At 39.8% G+C, this 19,656-nt stretch overlaps 1 protein-coding gene across 1 annotated transcript; it reads left to right on the forward strand.

Moving 5' to 3' along the window:
- Window positions 1-1,482: 1,482 nt before the first annotated feature.
- foxd1 (forkhead box D1) lies at window positions 1,483-2,999 on the forward strand. The gene has a single exon (XM_018674651.2). The coding sequence runs from the start codon at window positions 1,876-1,878 to the stop codon at window positions 2,938-2,940; it is 1,065 nt and encodes a 354-aa protein (XP_018530167.1). The 5' UTR covers window positions 1,483-1,875; the 3' UTR covers window positions 2,941-2,999.
- The last annotated feature ends 16,657 nt before the right edge of the window (window positions 3,000-19,656 follow it).

Genomic DNA, 19,656 nt, shown 5'->3' on the forward strand with positions numbered 1-19,656 from the left:
AACTGTTTTTATCTGTTATAGGCCAGAGGTGTTTCGTTAATTATGAGACAAATTCACCACTAGATGGAGCTACTCAAATGGGAACCTGTGAAAAGTTACTGAATGGCCACACAGCACCTGAATACATCTATCAGTTTGAAATAAAGTCATGGTAGGTACAGCTAGACGCTGTAGATTTTTATTATAAGTCTAAATGCGCTTTTATGTCAGCTGCATTTAAGAAAACTGCCTGATAAGCTCTGTTTTTTTTGCCAGTGAGGGTGAAGTAAAAATGTTTGGGAAAGTTGTTTCTCTTTAATCTGATTAAAGTCTGCAGAGTGCAATAGTCAGATGAATGTGTTGTGCTTGATTATTTTGCTCCAAATTTAGGATCACGTCTGTTATCTCTGACAAAAATGGAAAAGAGTCTTCCAGCTGAGAAACAGTCACATTTGACAGCAAAGCTGAACGGCAGCAAAATGATGGTCTGAGGTAAAATAGAATAAAACATAATTTGTATTCATACTTTGCCAACTCAGAATAAAACACAGGATAAGAATGGAGAACTGTAAAATCAACAAACATGAATGTATGAACTTCACATGTTTTATTCAGGGTTCACTTTAATGTACAGTGCAGTCGCTTAGTAGATATATATTATCATGTGTTTAATAGCATTACACACTGCAGTGCAATCATTGCTCTTTCACTTGACACTGACTGAAAATTAACACTTGGCACTTTTTATTTTAATGGGATTTTTGCTGTTTTATTTTATTTTTTATTCATTCATGTATTTATTTATTTTTGCTCTACAGAAACTTATTCAATATATTAATACCATCCTTTCAACCAACTAAAATAAAATTCATAGAAATACCCACTCGCAGCAGCACCGTGCTCCAGACGCACGGCAGAGGCCTTATATCTGGGGCTTGCATGCTCTGCGTGACCCGTGACTGATTCGAGTTAACAGCTGACTCTTTTCCATTACAAATGGCTCGCGGATAATCTAGATAACTACCGGATCACGCAAACTGAGCTGCCTGGATACGGTGCACCACTCTCCTGGCACTCTATGAGAGGGCATTCATATTAAATACCATAGATATCCTTTACAGCGTGTATTAAATGATATTTGTCCATAACCTTATTTGTTTTTATCCCGAGTGTTTTCTATTGTTTAAAAATCAAAACTTGCACGTGCGCCCTTAAGCCTAAATAAATAATTAGATAAATAAAACTTGTCAACATATCCGTTTCGATCTTAGCGATGGCCATACCAGTAATTACACATTTCCTTTTTTTTTTTTTTTTAATCTTCCTGCATCTATTTTTGTGGAAAACTCTGGGCTGGAATAAAAGCTTCACATTAGTCATATGTGGACTACAGGCCACCATGATTGACCACTAAAAAGGATGTAGCCCAGGCCACACCAAACTTTTTTTTTTTCAAATAAAAAAAAAAAAAACACTCAGTCAATTTTCAAAGACCTTTTCTGTTATTTAATTTTTTCTCTCTCTCGCTCTCTGTTCATTTTGCCTGGGTGACGTTTCCTCACCATGTGATCAGGGCGGTGGTATAAATACCGAGAGAAGATCCACCCCCTCTGTGATTCAGGTTTGGCCCTTTCGCAGGTTTCCCGGCAACATTTCTCTGCCCTGGCATCGACGGGATCGTTCGTTGATCGGCGATAAATTAAAAGAAAAAAACCCCTTGGAAACATATGGAAATAGCGAGAGGACGGGGGGACATCTCTCAGCGGCGGCGACACGTGCTCCTCTCCTCTCCCCCTCCTCATATGAGTTTTTGAAGAGGGAGGGCAGGGCAGCTTGTGCATCTCATCGTCTTCCTCATCTGGCGTCGGGAGAGGGCACAGCCGTGTGTGTGGAGCCATGACTCTGAGCTCAGAGATGTCGGATGCCTCCATCCTTTCGGAAGAGACCGACATCGATGTGGTCGGAGAAGGGGAGGATGGGGACAACCAGACGCGCTCCTACGTGGACGAGGTGGCGCAGATGCACGACGGGATCCTCCTGGCCGGCTCTCCTCCTCCGTGCCTGGACAGCTCCACCACCACAAGGGATACCTACAAGCCAGCGGGCAAGAACACCCTGGTGAAGCCCCCTTACTCCTACATCGCCTTAATCACCATGGCCATCCTGCAGAGCCCGAAAAAGAGGCTCACCCTCAGCGAGATCTGCGACTTCATCAGCAACCGCTTCCCGTACTACAGGGAGAAGTTCCCGGCCTGGCAGAACTCCATCAGACACAACTTATCCCTCAATGACTGCTTCGTCAAGATACCGAGGGAGCCCGGGAACCCTGGGAAGGGCAACTACTGGACCTTGGACCCGGAGTCGGCCGATATGTTTGACAACGGGAGCTTTCTGAGGCGGAGGAAACGCTTCAAGCGGCAGCAGACGCAGGACTTGCTGCGGGAACACAACAGTTTTATCCCCGCCGCCGCTGCTGCCGCGTACGGGTACGGACCGTACGGCTGCGGAGGTTACGGCATCCAGCTCCAGTCCTACCACACACACTCTGCGCTTTTTGCTTTTCAGCAGCAGCAGCAGCAACAGCAACATCAGCACTCCAGGCATTCACATTCACACACGGGAACCATTATCCCTGCACCGTCTTTGATGCCCACCACCACGGACTTAGCCAGGAGTAGGTTTTACCCTCAGCTCAGCTCCAGCCTGAGCTCAGCCAGCGTGCAGGCTACAACCCCGGCGCAGAAGTCCAGCTCTCCGGTGCAGCGGTCTCCCTTCTCCATAGAGAGTATCATAGGGGGGTCACTGAGCCCCTCCAGGACTTCTCCGGTCCTTGTCCCGGTCTTACCGTCCTCTCTGGGGCCTCCAGCGGTCACCCAGCCGCAGACCGTCCATCCCGGAACTGTTTTACACCCGGCTGAAAACTTTCCGAGCAGAGTGGTGAGCGGCACCAGCGGCTGCTAAATGTCTTAAACTTTTCAAGAAACTTTAAAAAAAAAAAAAAAAAGAAAGAAAGAAAGAAAGAGACACAGCAACAAAAACAAAAAACGCCCCCTCTTTGAAGGTAGGATTATTTTTGTATGTTTATTTGATAGCACGCAGCTGAATGATGGACATGAAAACACTATTTGTGCCTATATTCATGCTGTTTAAAAATATATATATTTATGTTCATTTTTTTCGGTGTGAATCAGACTTTTTGACCACGAACTTTCTTGTACTTTCCATCGAAGTGATTCGTTTCAGTCACTGTTTAGGGCGTCTCAGGATTTAAAAAAATGACTTAATGAACAGGTTATGAATGATCACATGTTTAAAATAGGATAATAATGTATTTGTGTCAAACACATCCATGTTTTTATTTTTATTTTTTATTTTTATTATTATTAGTTTGGGAAATCAAAACATTTTTAAGTTTTGATTTGAACTTTGTATTAAAAGACACAGAGAGCAAAGTCATACATTTATAATAATATGCAGTGTGTGTTTATTTCAGTAATAAAAACATTGTACATTTTTTGGCAAGTATTGTGTAATTGAAGTGTGATATTTTTTACACAGTTTGTTTTAAACAAGAATAAATTTCGTTTTGCAAAAAAGGGTAATTTGTTTGGAAATACGTTTATTAAATAATCTTAAACTTAACTTAACCCAACAATCTTAAACTTAACTTAATCCAGGCTTTATACTTACATATACTACAAATAATGCTGCCAGAAAGCATTAAGTTGGAGGTGTTTATGATTTTATGGGGTCTTTACATTCTGACTGTGTGTATTAATGAGCTAATAACAAGTGTATGGCCATTGGTGAGGGACAAAAAAAGTGTTGCCTCCATATCAGGAAACGTGTGTGCGCGCGCCTCACGGCCCACAAACAATTTTTAATTTATGCACCCATAATGTTTACAAAATGTACAGTGAGTTCAGATGCTGCACGCTCTCTGATGCCAGCGCTGTAGGCTTTGGAACATGCGCACACCGGGCCTGCGTGTCCATCTGACCTCTCTCACACTCATCCTCGTAATTACGGTGAGCGGACAGGAAGGTGTCAGCGGGGTGAGAGACGGGCTGTATTTTTGCCTGCTTCAGGTCGGTGATTATACCGGTGCTGATGTCGACAGCTGGCCAGCTCTTGAGAAAACACCCCCCATTCAATATTTCATTATCTGCTCTTATTTTGACACAGTTTTTCCCCAGAGAAAATGAAATGTTGCTCCTGAAGTCCACGGAGTCCAGGGATGTTTTGGGAGGTTAAAACCACCTTAATCCACTCACCATTTTTTTTTTTTTTTTTTTTTTTTTTTTGGTGTATGTGTTTACCCGCTTTTATTTTGGCCTTTGTTTGAGAGAGTATGTCGTTTGTAACGTGCAGGCAGCCGCTGTGCTTGTTTTCACGCACGAGCACAGAGCCAGTTGCAGATAATAAGCTGCCATGTGAAGCTGGAGTAAAGAAAAACCTGCAGATTTGTAAAACTCATCTTTTGTGAAGCAGGTGGTGAAGCTCAACGCTGCAGCACCTGTGTTACCGTGATGCTGCGCGATGATGTGTGTCAGGGAGCTCTTCCTATTTAATCCTCCATGACTTGTGTATATGCTGCCTGTATGTACTGTATAGCCACGCTGCTTCCGTGACTGGATGTGTGCGCCCGTCGACTGCGTGTGTTGTCTGCCCTCCCCTGATTCAAAGCAACGTGTGTGTGTAGTAGATGGCTAAATTGGTGCAGCGCTTGGAGCCAGTTCACTAGGCCACGGGAGGACAGCTATTGCGTGATGATGTAACACGCAACGAGAGACAGACACACACACACTGAGGAAAGAGAGAGGGAGAGATGAAGAGCAGCAGGGAAGGAGGTCAGTTGTACTGTATGGACTTGTGTACAATTACCAGAAAGCTAAACAGGGAAGAGAATAATTAATGCAATAAGACTTACTGTAATTATTTGTGGAGTCGCGCGGGTTTCCCCCCCATCTATCACAATAAGTGTCCCATATGGATTTACACTGTGTCTGCTTTTAATAGTGACTTTAAAAAAGGTAAATTATAGTATTTTTTTAATAGTGTCTGGGTATTTAATGCAGCTTGATGCACTAATATTGTTATATTTGACAGTGAACACTACCACGACCCTTTCATAGACTACGTTAGGGTTTTTTAATCTCATGTGTGTACATATGAAGTACTGCCTTTATGGGGTGTAGTGTGTCCTTGGTCCTGTGATATTCTATAGGATTTGATGCTAAGTTTAAAGTCAGGTTTTTTATTTATTTATTTATTTATTTTAACTTCTTGTCTCTGTGTAACCGCTCTGGTAATAGCCCATTTGATAAATATTAGTAGCTGATAGCTGAGGGTCGTTAAGGCTGATACGCACACATGTATCCAGAACACACACTCTGGGCCTGGAATCACTCACAGACTTCATTTGGAAACATTGGCTCATACCAAACATTCAAATGTCACATTCAAAGCACTTACTGGTAAAAAATAAATAAGTAAATGAAAAAACCTCTCTCCTCTGTGCTTTTCACGCCCTATGTTACTGTGCTAAACGTTGCACGTGAATGCTGTAAAAATATTATTAATAATTATCACGTGACCCAGCGTAAACAACTTTAAACTACCAGGTCTCTCTTGTAAAAGAGATAATGTACCCCCAGAGAGTTCGTGGTAAAATACAAAAGACGCAAGGAAAAATAAACACAGGCAATGCGTGCGCAAAGAAACAATTCACGGCCTATAATGATAATCAATCAATCAATCTATCATATCTATCTATCTATCTATCTATCTATCTATCTATCTATCTATCTATCTATCTATCTATCTATCTATCTATCTAAAAAAAAAAAAAACAAATCTACTCGGTTGCTCGTCAAAAATGTATCTCAGAGCGTTATAATGTCTCTGACCTTGTGATAACTGGAATAACAAACATCATCAATCTTTACTTTTTTTGTGAAAGTGTCTGACGGCTCCGCAGATTTAATTCGCAGATTTTTCTTCTGAGAAAAACTCCCTGGAACATGTATTATTATTACCACTACTACAATTATATCTCGTATCCATCAGTATTTTTCAGTATTTCCATAGCACTAGAAATAGATATCAAAAATATTCCACATTTATATAAAATAGATCAATATAAAAGTCAGTGGGTTGTTTTTTTAATGAAAGTAGGCGATGTTTAAGAGATCTGATTTTGCTGAATTCACCAAGTAAGACTAGTGCAGTTTCTGAACCTCAGCTAACTCTGAGTTTGGTTGATGTAGTGCTTTGTCATGAGCCTCAGCAAAAACAGCAGAATAAATGTGAAGTTAGTCCTGCAGTTAAAAAGGGGGCTTTTCATGAAATGTCACGGATCATGTGGACATCAGCCTCCTTGAGCATGACTGAAGCTCAGTTAGCAGTTTATCCTGCTGGGTCACAGGTCATGAGGAGAGGGGATAAAGCACAACACTCAGCCCATAAAAGACACTGGCCTTTGGGTAAATGTGTTAAGGCATTTAAAGAAAGTCATAAAGACTTAGCAACTTTGATTTAAGCAGCATGACAGTAAACAGGTTATTTTTATCTTTACTGAACAAGACGTCTCAACATGGCCTCACCTTTAGTCATCAGTTGACCTAACAGGAGAATTGTGTTTTAAGGCCAATAAATGTGATGGTCATACCAGTGTTTTGAAAAGTAAGACACGTCTATGAAAAATGGGATTTGTGTGTGGTTTAGAATATGTTCAGCTACAAAAGAAAACTGAAAAATATACACAAAAATTTGAAAGAACTATATACTTAGTTTATGACCTACCATAAATAGTGTTGTTAGTGTTATGCTCATTTTTTCAGGCTTTTAATTTGATGAGTTTTTTTTTTTTTTTTTTTTTTTTTTTTGAATAACTAGCATCAACACAGTTTGAGCTATTCATATTATTTATGACCTCAGGCTGTAAAACAGGATTTTGTAATAAGATTTGTTTTTCCTCCAATAAGAAATACTTGATGGGAAATAAAATTACAAACACTATGATAAAAACATCAACAGCTGCACTTTTAGCCTTTTACTGATAATCAATGACTGTAGGTTGACCTGTGAGCTTTTATTTTCTCACTAAAAACACTGTAAGAGTAAAAATGTAAAATTTCAGGCCTAATAACGTCTCAATAAAGTGTTCATTATTTATAACCCCAGGTGCAGTGTAACCAGAAGTACACAGTGAGATTATCCAAATTATTTATATGTGTTTTTTATTGCTCTATATAATAACGAATAACAGTGAGATTAACAACGATTACCAACATCATCATAGTAATTATTATTTATAGCAAAAATCATACAAAGTCATTTGGTGCAATGTTTTTACAGCATACTAGATGAGAAGTCAATATTTACAGTGTCTTAAATTTGAAAACTTTTAAAATTCAACATAAATAACAAGCAATAAATAGGTAAGGAAAGATGTCTCAAAAATACGGTAAAATCAAATTAGAAGTGGTATGTTTATGTGAATCTGCACGTTTCAAATATATTCTGAAGTTATTTATTACTTTTAAAATTAAACAATGACAAGAATGTATTTTCTCCTTTCATGTTTGATCCGCACTCAAGAAGAATGTAAAAATAAATAAGATGGAGTTTTAAATCAATTCTATGAATTTATTAATGAATTATTGATTTTTTAAATGTACTACAGGGACAGTGCACATTGATCTACAGCACTGTGAAATGTGCCAGTGTTGGCAAAAAGACCAATGTTTAACAGCTCTGTCCCTTGGATCAGTTTATTTCAATTTGAGGCTAAAAAATTCTGCATATATGCCTCAGAGCATCTGATGGAGGTAAACTGTATGAAAACAGAGGAGAAACATGAGAAAAAGAGAGCAATTGGAAAAGTGGAGAGTACAAGGAATGGAATAAAAAAAAGAATTAAAAAAAAGAGTGAATACCTCCCAGGGAGGTGCAGAATCCCTCCATCTGCTATTCAGTGTATGGAACAGTCACTACACTTATCCCCTCTCTCTAAAAGGAGCTCCGCTTTCCACCCCATTAAAAAGTTTGGGAACTAATGCCACCCCTGAATACTACCCTAATTAGAGGCTGCTCAGAACTGCAAGGACCTGCTACACAAGAGTGGCTTTGGGATAGATTCTGCTTTTCCCCTTTTGTAATGCCATCGTTTTGCTCTTTCTTTTTTCTGACCCATTACATCTTTTTCTTTCTTTCTTTCTTTCTTTTCTTTCTTTCTTTCTTTCTTTCTTAACAAAAAGCAGAACAAAGCTTTTTAGCACTTTAGATCCAGCTCCACAGAGACAGAGTGTTGATCAAAGTGCAGTGCGTCAGCGTATAGCCGTGATGAGTACACATGATGAGACCTACAGTTACAGTAACAGCTGTACAGATGCATGAAGTGGTGTTTGACAGAGGAATTAAAGAACATGGCTCCGGGCCACCTCACTCCAGACAGGCCAGGGAGAAACACTGAGCTTTCACCACTTCGTGAAGTGCAAACATACGCATCTTTGCACATAATTTATTTAGCTGAAGACTTTGAGGGGTGTTTTTATTTGTTCTACATCTTGCCTGTCTCACCTCAGTGTGAACCCACAGATCTGGGATCTGCTGCAGAATTATGTTGCTGCCTTTCACTGCATTTTTCACTTTTTTAGCCCAGCACGTGTTTGCTTTGGCATGCTATCCGCTCATACAAACAACTGGGGCCCATAGCTTATCCATCACGCTTGTGCAGAATGTGATGATAAAATAACAGGCGGCTTGAAACAAACCATTTGTTACAGCAGAATTTATTATTCTGTCCACTTGAAACAAAGTACAGAGGTTACCTAGACATCTCCTACTTAGGTTACAACAATAAATAGAACAAAAAATTGGCTGCACGTAGCCAGGGCATCTCAGCCAGTTGGAAAGTCCCATTAAGTCCCAGTCACTCCAAAGACTTCTGGGTCCGGCAGCTGTGTGATGTCACCGCAACATCCGCTGACCATTTCCATCCTACACATCATTAAGCATCACTTGCGTTACCGTTCGGAGGGGCTTGCCAAAGAAGCACTGCTTGTGACTACCAGCTTCAGGCCTGATTAGTTACATGCAACAACGCCTTTCGGTCATAAACACTTCATTGAGCTCGAGCAGCCCGTTCATCATGGTGACACCCACAGGTAATCCACACCAACGGCTGCAGCTGACACAAGGCAGAACCCAAACATTTCCTCTGAGTGGGACCCGCTTCTAAACACAGACTGCCAGCAATCTGTACAGCAAACACAGAGCGTTAGTAGGATATATCCAAACCTGTAAACCTGTGCATGCATATGTGTGTTGTGTGTGTGTGTGTGTGTGTGTGTGTGTGTGTAAATGGGTAAGGTGGGGGTGTAGGTTAAACTCTGACTTCCTCACACAGCTTCCAAGTTTAAAATTTCAGTCTGCATCCTCTGTGTTATGTCATTGATTTCTCAATGAGGACGGCCTTGTCACTCAAAAGGCAGAAAAACAACAAAAAAAACCCATCAACACTGGAAGCCACCCATGTAGGCCCATTCACTCCTCACTTTTCCTTCCCTAAATATCCCTCCCCTCTCCTCCTCCTCCTCCCCCGAACATTCCCTTCTGTTTGTATATTTCTTTCCTTCCATCCTCCTCTCTCTCCAGCTCTCCGCCTCATTGACTCAACCGCAAAGTGTCTATGGCAGATGACTGGGATCTCTGAAAGGAACGGGGGAAGACGCTGGAGCTGGAGCGTTTAAGTGGTCGGATCGAGCCACCACCCCACCTCTTTCTCTCTGCGTTGCTGTGCCTTCTCAGTCTTTTCTGGAAGTTTGCCCAAATCTGTCTTGATACTTGACAGACGTGCTCTTCTCGTACAGCAACAGATTGACCCACAATTAGATCCAGAGATTTTTAGGATACACACACAAGCAACCCCCCCCCCCCCCAAACTCTTGGATGCAGCCTTTGCCAAAATGCAAGCCACATAAAAGACAAAACCATGACCCTCTGCAACATATTAAGGATCTGAGCTTTGATTTCCTGATCACACACTGCATGGTTATGTATGACATTGTGGAGGTGAGGGAAATCCCTTAGAAATACACGTTCTTAAATTGTCAACTGCCTTCTGAGTCATGACTTGGTAATTCCTGGAAAAGGAATAAATTACTGAGTTTGTAAGAGCAAAAGGGTGAAGGAAATACAGTAAATGTGAGTATTTGAGTGTTCATTTCCTGACATTACTGTAAGTCTGCTCACAACTGGCTGCAGTCAATCTTGTGTCTCATCTTAGAGGAATTATCTGGGCAAAGATGGAAGTTAAGGATGTTTTTTCCCTTAACCCAGAAAAACACACTCACCTAGTGTGCAACAACAATGTTGACTCTCTCAAAGGGAGGAAAGAAACTGTAAAAACACTGTATATCCTTTGCGAAGTCCTGCTGAAAGCCTTCTTTTGTCTGGGGTGCCAGTGTGAAAAATCACTATAGAAAACATCTAACTGGCAAGATCTCACTGAAGTAGGAAAAAAAGATGCTGCTTTATTTGATACTTCCTCCCAGGGCAGTAGGCACTTCCTGTTCCTCATCACAACATCTTCAGTGGCCTCTATCAAAGTATAACTTTGCCGTAGGGGGTGTCCAGCGGCCCCTGTGCTTCAGGGTGGCCAAGCCCACCATTTCTGAGCTGACTTGTGTTGGATATGTGAAGTGGCTCCACTGGCAGGTAACTGGACACATATTCAGGGCACAGCAGGGTGCAGCAGACCTGCTGAAATATAGCCGAACTCTTGTGTTAGCACAGGCTAAATTTACCAGCTGAATTTTAATGTAATTCCTCTGCTAACATAAGTATATCAGGACCGAAAAGCTCAATTTGCACAGATGGCAACAGTTCACAAAGCGGTAAAGAGGTCCATCTTGTGTGTTTACTGAATTATCATCATCTGAACTCGCTTCATGTATTCCAGTTGAATCGACAATCGCTCTGGTTGGGAGGGGTTGGGGGTGGGAAGGGGGGTTCACATGTTTTATCTCCAATGCTTAGAGTGCCTCACTTATGCTTCCATTTTTGCCCTCTTGTACACGGCAAAGCTGGAAAAGTGGCTTTTACACACCCACATACCCTCAGTACACACATACTCTTAAATGCGAACACCAAGACTAATTACCACCATCCAATAGTGGTAATTCAGTGCGATCATTATGCAAGCTGACTTCTCCAAACAGCAAAATATCTGTTTTACTACGAATCAGTGCTGCTAGTCTGACTCACCCATGATGTGATGAGGAACAGCAAACTATACTGTCTTATTTCATTTCACATTTATAGTGGAGACATTCCAGATTAATAATCAACTCTTTGAGCAATTTAGGAGTTTTAACAACCTCAAGAGGAGTTAACACTCTACTAAAACTTAAATTACACAAGGTGGATGTAGAAGGATGATATTTTTCAGATCAAATATATTTATATTTGGGTTTTTTTTTCTTAATTTATACTTTTACATAGTTAATTTAATTAAATCCACCATTTTTTTTACAAGATAAATGCGTGTCATTCATGTTTTCACATGTGGAATATTCAATTACATATTTGTGAAAATATATATCCAAATGTCCCAAAATTATGTTGCTATATATGACTTCATTATTTTTCATATCCTCAGTCATTCACGTAATGACACATGAATTCATCACGTAAAATATATGCAAACCACAGATGGTAAAATTTAAAATTTTCTCACATGAAATGGTTTTTCATATTTCTCTATCCAGAATTTCAGTCTTGGCAGTGGGAAGGAGGTTTTGAAAAAGCATTTATGGAGATTAAATCAAACAAATTAATTAAATCTGAAAATGTTTTGGTGGCTAGTCTAAAAATGTATTTGGGATTGGGTTGGCACTCTGGGACTTTGAATTTATGACTGCAGTGTTTCTAAAAACTTGGCCACGGCCCTGCTTTAGTCTCTTAGAATTGGTCTATTCCGGTACTTTTCACAAAGAGACTAAGCACCTGGTATATATAAGTAAAATGAGAGATAATGAGAATAAGTCCAGAGGTCAGCTCTGGCCTTTTATGTGCAGTGTGTTTGGTCAGGTGTTACCCATAGGCTCTTGGGCATGCAGCTCTCTACTGTATTTTTCTTGTTTCTTTTCAATTAGACAACCAAACCAAACCAAACAGAAAAGCCAAATGAAAGACAACTACTTGAACCCTACCTATAAGAATATGGCATTCAAAGCACTTATCTTCCTCTAACAATATTTCGGGTGGGTTATGTTGAACACAAGCAGTGCCTCACTAATTGTGGTCTGCTGCATGTGAAGCCTGAGACAACAATGTCTAAATTTGTTTAAAGTCTGTATTTGTGTCTTTAGCCGTGGAAGTTTCTCAAACGATGCCGTGGATGGTCTTCGGTGGCTGTTTATTCTTTACTGATTCATGTACAGCACTGCAGCCCGTGCAGCCAACTCAAACATGGTAGAATAATACATTTGGAAACTTTCAACAAAACTGGATTACAGAGTGAGGTCTTGTTATGAAAGCAAAGATATTAGGAGCCAGATAAACATAGCTGAGAATTTTGACAACAGCTTATAGGGAACATGCTTTGAAAAGAGTAAAACCCTCTTGTTTTATTTCCTGAAAGTCATAAAGAAACCCGCCATGTGTTCATTAAGAATGAGAATGAGACATTTAACAACTGAAACTGACAAAACAAGCCCAACAACAAACCCTTAATCCAAAATGAAGTTGTCTGAAGCAATGTGCAGGCAGGATGCAGACAGTAGCACCAGCTCTGACAGCTGTGACTTCTCCGCCTGCCTGTGCGGCTCGATTGTTTTTACAGTAGCGTAATTGATTCACGGGCCATACCGGTCTCCTCCTCTTGATCTCTCCATCCCCTGCCGTCACTCTGCACTCAGGTGGAACGAGGTGGTAGGGGGTCCAGGACGTGGTCTTGGTCCAGCGTGAGCACATATGCTACACAGATCAGTGTGTTTCCATTTCTTTGCCCGTCACCAGAGGGGATAGGATTACTGTGTGCCGATGAGGGAAGAGGGGTGAAATGCACTGCTGGTTGGATAGTGCTAGGATGTCACAGAGCAAATACATAAATCTGTGCATTTGAACGCTGGTCATTTGTTAGTTGTGGAACTTTTCCTCCCCCATATACCTCATACTTCTTTCCCACCCTCCTGCTTTTGCAACTGTTGAATAGGCTAGGTCAGTTATAGTGAGAGATTTTAGAATCAGACAAATGAAGTGATGCTGTTTAAAAGCACAGTGTAATAAAAATTGAGATTAGCTTAGTTTATGGAGTCTATGAGATGAAGAGGCAGCTCCCATTAATAAGTACGGAAATGCATCAGTAAACTTCTCAAAAATTTAATGGCTTGGGTAATTAAACTTAATGTAGAGTAGAAACAAAAACAGTCCAATGAGTGTCCAAAGTGGTTGAATGCAAATATGTTTTCTTTAATGAAAAAAAAAGTTTAATAGATCTATTGAAATGAGTTTTCTCTGAATGAATTGTGCACACCACAGTATACTTCATTTCTTAATGGAACTGATGTTTAAGTGGTTTCCAAAAAGTTCTGGTGCAGCAAAAGGTTATTTGCTCTCTTACCAAGAGTTCCACTCTCATGTCTGTTTGGTAAATATGTAGCTGGAGCCAGCAGGCAGTTAGCTTAGCTCATCCCCAGTTTGTGGATGCCATGTATTACTTTTACATTCAAGTAAAAGAGCTAAGCTTATGGCAGTTTGAAAAATAAATACTTGGTGATCTTTGAAAAACCCAGAAAGAGTTTTAACAGCACTTATTTCTGACTCCTCTAATAATCCAAGTGAAGTAACAGTTCTGATGGTCTTTATATCATACTGATAGATGAGGTAACTATATTTGAGACTAAAGACTTATATGATTCTCCAGCACTGGAACAGCATTAAAATGAAGTGTAGAGATAGCTCAGGCTACACTTCAGCCTAATGTTATGCTTTTTGAAAAAGATTTATTAAGCATGACATTGTTTAGCTTGCGAGCTAGCATAATGTAGGCTATTACATTGAACTAATCCATTCTCACTGCATGATACTGCACGGTGTCAGTGATCCCCTCATCATTAGTCACATTCCCATTTGGCCAGACAGGCTTCACTAGATAAAATGTTTTGTTGTTGTTGTTAATACATGTAAATTGCTTCACATTCATTACACATTCATCATTACATATTGGACCTTTAGTTGTTTTTTTGTTTTGTTTTGTTTGATGCAGCTTCACTTAAAATGACCCTGTGGGGCTTTTAGCCTTTGGCTTAGTTTTATGACTTAAATGTAATGGTAATACATGAGAGGCACAAACTCAGGCTAACATTAGCTTAGCATTAAAACTGGAAGCAGATGGAGGAGCTAGCTTGGGTCTCTCTAAAGGTAAAAAATAAAATAAAATTTTACCAGCACCTGTAAAATTTAATAATTAACATGTCAAATTCCTTTAAATCACAGTCAGTATAGTTTTGAGGGAATCAAGTAGCAGGAAGGAAGTGAAAACCAGGAAGTAAATAAAACATTATCTTATGTAAACACAGACAAAATAAGCCAGAAAATTTTGCTGTCAAATATATTCAATACATTCACCTTCTGCCACATTTAGGTCATGTTGGTGGTGACTAGAGTTAGATTTATTATTAAGTTATAAATACACTTTAGACCTGGATATACCTATAAAGTACCGTCCATTGTCATATCCTGATTTCCAGTTTGTTGTAGCTCAAGCTAGCAGTTAAACAGCCTGACAGATTGATACGCTCTTGTTAATACTTAATGACTTTCCCAGTCTAAATAAATAAGCCTCTCAGTAGCAGAGCAGGGGGATTCATGGGGCTATCAATTCACTCTTCAGGGATGTAGAAGGGAGGGATGGAAGGAACAAGGGCTAATGGCAGCAGAGGAGAGGAGAAGTTTACCAAAGAATTTATCCTCCTTGTCTTTGGCTTTCTGCATGGTGCTGCTATGAGGGCAGTCAGTGTGGTGACCTCTCCCTGGTAGGAGGGGTCCACTGGTGACCCCAGTATTCCCCTGCATCCCCTTCCAGCCCCGGCTCAATGCAGGCCATTCATGAGTAGTGTGTTTATCCTAGTGATGCTCCGCAGGGACAGCCTGCTATCCACTGCCATTTTATGGAGCCTGAGGGGCAGAAGGAGAGAGAAAGAGAGAGCAATGGAAGCGTTTAACTACTCTACTCACACTCACACACAATAACATTTCTATTCACCTCTTTACTACTTGTTTGTTTTTCTTCTCCTCGCACTAAAATGGTGTTATAATGCACCTGATTCTTGATATTCTTTCTTTCAACAAGACATCTTTTGGCTGCATAAATGCAGAGGGATTGATATGCACTGAAGAATAACACAAACTTTCACTCTCTCACACTGCCTTAGACAAACATACAGTGGAGGCACACCCACCAAGAGTGAGAGGGAGAGAGTGAAGGAAGTGTTGAAGTATGTCTTACGGCGTTTAACCAAGTGAACCTTGAAGTTATTTAGCTTCCTTCGAACCAAGCATCTGGATCCCCCCAAACCCAACTCCTGTGAACTCCCCCTCGCCAACACGGGCCTCCAGGGACCTGCCGTAGGACAGGGCGTGGAGGAGGAGATGCATGCACTCTGTTTTTACAGCTGAGGTCATTAAAGTTGTACGTGCAGGATTAGACAAAGAGCAGAATGAGGCGAGTGATGTTTTAAGACACATTCACATTCGTAGGAAAGAATCTGCAAACTCATGACACGTCCTGCAAGCGAGCAGCCCGCTCTGCATTATGTTGTGAGTAATCCACAGCATGTGTGTGATTGCTTGCATACATGCAGCGTGCTTTGTCCCATCTCTTTTCTAAAGAAGTGCGCTGAGGTGCAGCGTACACATCGACCACCCACACTTCTGACACTTTCATCAAAATGAATGAATGAATGTCTCTTATATCATCTGTTATATACACCAGTGCAGGAGATTTAATGAACCCTGGAGCACTTCCAGCACCATCACTTACAGTATATGTTTTCCAGTTCATCAAAGATGGGTCAAAACTCAGGAGAAAGAAAGTCTCAGTATGTCTTCTTTATTTCCTCTTTTGGTCTGTGTAAGAAGAAATGTCTTGCATACTCTCTCTGACTTTCCTTATTTAGTCTCTCTCTGTGTGTGTGTGTGTGTGGTGTGTGTGTGTGGTGTGTGTGTGTGTGTGTGTGTGGTGCAGAATTTATTTGTGCTATTCACCTTTATGTAAATCTCACCATCAGGCTAAGATGGAAAGGAGAGATATAATATATCTACTGTAATGTATGGTTCTGTTTTCATGGGAGTTGTAGATAATACTGCGAGATGTTTCATACTGGATTGATTTTCAAGTCCCATTGTAACCAAAGAGATGTGGATCACACTTCACCATAAGCCTGTCTTGCATCATAATAAAGGGAAACTCAAGTCTTTTTTGGCTCCAGAGGGTGCTGTGCTAAGTCTGATAAATTACCTCAAGTAATGTCATTAGAGGCAACACTGATTGTAGGTGAGAACTACAAGCTTAAAAATAAATATATAAATACCTAAATAAATCAGGTGTTATGGTGTTTAACAGACTGTAGTCCACTGATCAAGGCTAGTGGCTTGAAGCAACACTGGCCACCTTTAGCATAACATGCCAGAATCTCAGAGCAAACTATTAACACTGTAGTTGCTTTGGTTGGTATTGTAGGTGCCAGGTATTGACAAGAATGAAGAATAGTGGAATAAAAAATATGATATATTTAAAGACTGTCTATCATGAGTCTGACAGTGTTATAGAAGTGCAGTTGTGTAAAAGGTCATGTAATAACTTTAGTCATATGACCCGGTGTGACACCTGACACCACTTTTCCAGACTGGATTAATCCAGTTTGTCTAAATAACAATATAGGGTGTATTAAACATTTTTAGGTTACTTATTAGGTTATTGTCACGTACTGCACCTGAGGGATGTCATAATCACAGTGAAATCACAATGCATCAACCATTATGTACACATGATTAATTTTTTTTTTTTTTTTTTTTCAGTTTGCATGATATCTTTCAAAAAACATGTTGTGATCATTTTTCTAAAACCCACATTTTTAAATAACAGCGCAATAAGTTTTCTTGGCCACATGATTGCCTTGCACAAATTTGTTTTCAGTTATGAAATAAAGTTGGAGAATAGAGAAATCTTAACTATCTGAGGTTATCTTTCATGTGGCGCAGTTTGATAATGCTTCACTTGAAGACTATTATTATTTTTTTTTTTTCACATTTTTGATTTCTTTGCCCAATAATCAATTCATGCTTTCAAGTGTGTCAAAAAACATTTAATAGCCAAAACACAAGTCCAGATGTCCAGAAGTCCAGATCTCTGTAACTGCAGTTTCACACTGATATCCCAGCAATTCCTACATCTCCCAAACCACAGTATGATTTCAGTCCTAGTTGATTTGGCTACTGTAGTCCAGTTTAACACTCCATGAGGAGCTACTTTGTCAGAAATACAACAGAAGAACAACTAGTGTATGTGTTTACAGCGCAGCCAAACAAATTCAACCATGATCTGATTTCCTGCTGCACACGGCCTGAGCAGTTTTCCTCACAATGGCAGCGCACAGTAAAAGGAGTTTGGTATTGCTGAGTTGAAGGTGTGCAGCTCTTCATCTAACAGCCCACTGTGGCTGCTCTCTCATGCACCAAATATTTTAAACTGATTCACTGACAATAATTCCCAAAATGACTGTATGAATCTAGAAGAATAAATAGCAAATAAATGCCAGTATATAGAGGCACTTACAGAGAGTAAATACTTTCAATAGCTAAAAAAAAAAAAAAAAAAAAATGCGGATCATAAATAGAATTAAAAATAGGGTTAGATTTCATGAAAATCAATGTCACTTACATAAAGTAGGTTGTTTGATTATCATTTATTGTTTCTTTACACTCTCCCAAAATGCTTCTGGTTGTCTGAATTAATTCCTCAACACATCTCTGAACCAAACACATAATTTTCTGATGCTGGAGACTGCATCAAAGTCTGCATTAAATGATAAGAAAGAGAAACTGATCAGAACAAGAAGGCCAGTCATAAAAAATAACTGTGCTTGATATATTTGCCATCATTACGATGATTTTTTTCATTGTCCTTCGCTGTACTGCACTGACTGTTGTAACTTCAGTTTGGCAGGAACCCTGCTGCCCACACAGAGTAAACACAAACTAATTATAACATATCTACTTCAGCGGTAATAGCTGAAAACGTGTAAGAAGCTTTAATTGAACAAGTAGTGTTTTGGCATTTCCAGTCAAGCTTTTTTTAGCGAAGCTGTTTAGTTATTGGTAGGAGACAGGTCCATTACAGTGTGAGTGTTACTGTGTTGAAAGGACATGGTTGTAATTGCTTTTTCAGGCTCATCTCTGTTGGAGGTTGTTTGTCCTGTGTGTGCACCAGAGAGTACTGCACCCAGGACTTCTAACAAACACCAAAACAGCCTGCTCACATTATTCAGCCATTACTCTGACTCCCACTTAGCACTGAAATCAGTTTTTTAATTATTTTAATCACCATTTTTCAGTAAAGCCCCAGAGTACATTTTGTCTGTGGTCACTTGACTAAGATCTCCTAACTGTCTCACCAACTTAAATTAGATTTAAAGACTGAGATTAAGACTTGGCCCCTAATCGCTGGAACTGTTTTCTATTTTAAAATCTCATCTAAATAAATCATTCATTAAGTTCAGACTTTGTCTTAAGCTGTATTAATTTTTCTAACTACTTTATTGCATTTGTGTTTAATATGTCCATCATATAATTCTTTAAACTAATTTTTAAAAGTCTTTTATGTCCTGTTCCTCTGTTGATCATTTTAAGATGGTCACCCTAACCTAAATTCCCCTGCTGCTAAGTTGAATAATCAATTCAAAGTTATTTTAGGATTTTTGAAAATGTAAAACCAGCAGAGTTAACTGAACTTGAGAAAAGGTTCAATAAAGTTAAGATATTAAGTTAAATCAGAAATGGATCACAATACATACACAATAGAGGGGTCGCTGGCAATTTTACCTTGGTCTGCAAGTGTGATAGTGTATCATCACAAACCTAATTTAATGAGTTAAGTGAACCCTCAGCAGTTCATTGATTCAACTCAACAGTGTATCCTTATTATGTTATTATTCATTTTGTTGACTACCTCATACATTAATGTTTGAATATTTTACACACCTTCTATTATAAAGCATTCGTGGTAAGCATGTGTTGGTGTTGTTGTATTTGTTGTTGTTGTAGGCGTGTTGCCATGCTTACCATTACTGCTGCATAACAAACCATCTTCCAAATTTACCATCCAGCAGTAGGTCAGCTCTATGATAGTCATCATGACACACAACTAATGAGTCACAATCTTGGTCATAGTTGAGAAAAAAAAAAAAACATGAGATGAACTGGCAGCACTTCTAGGTTAAGTAAACATGTACACTTGTATTGCACTGTAACATCCTACACTGGCAAAATACTGCCCATCACTGCTCAGAAAGAGTATCCTCCAGATGAAGGTGCAGTGGTTAAAATGATGCCCCAGGACGTTTGTTTTAAAAGCCCCACAAGTGAAGCTGTTGGACAGAGACAAACCAC

Source organism: Lates calcarifer, linkage group LG9 (assembly GCF_001640805.2).
Source record: "Lates calcarifer isolate ASB-BC8 linkage group LG9, TLL_Latcal_v3, whole genome shotgun sequence".
In the NCBI taxonomy this organism is placed as follows: domain Eukaryota; kingdom Metazoa; phylum Chordata; class Actinopteri; family Centropomidae; genus Lates; species Lates calcarifer.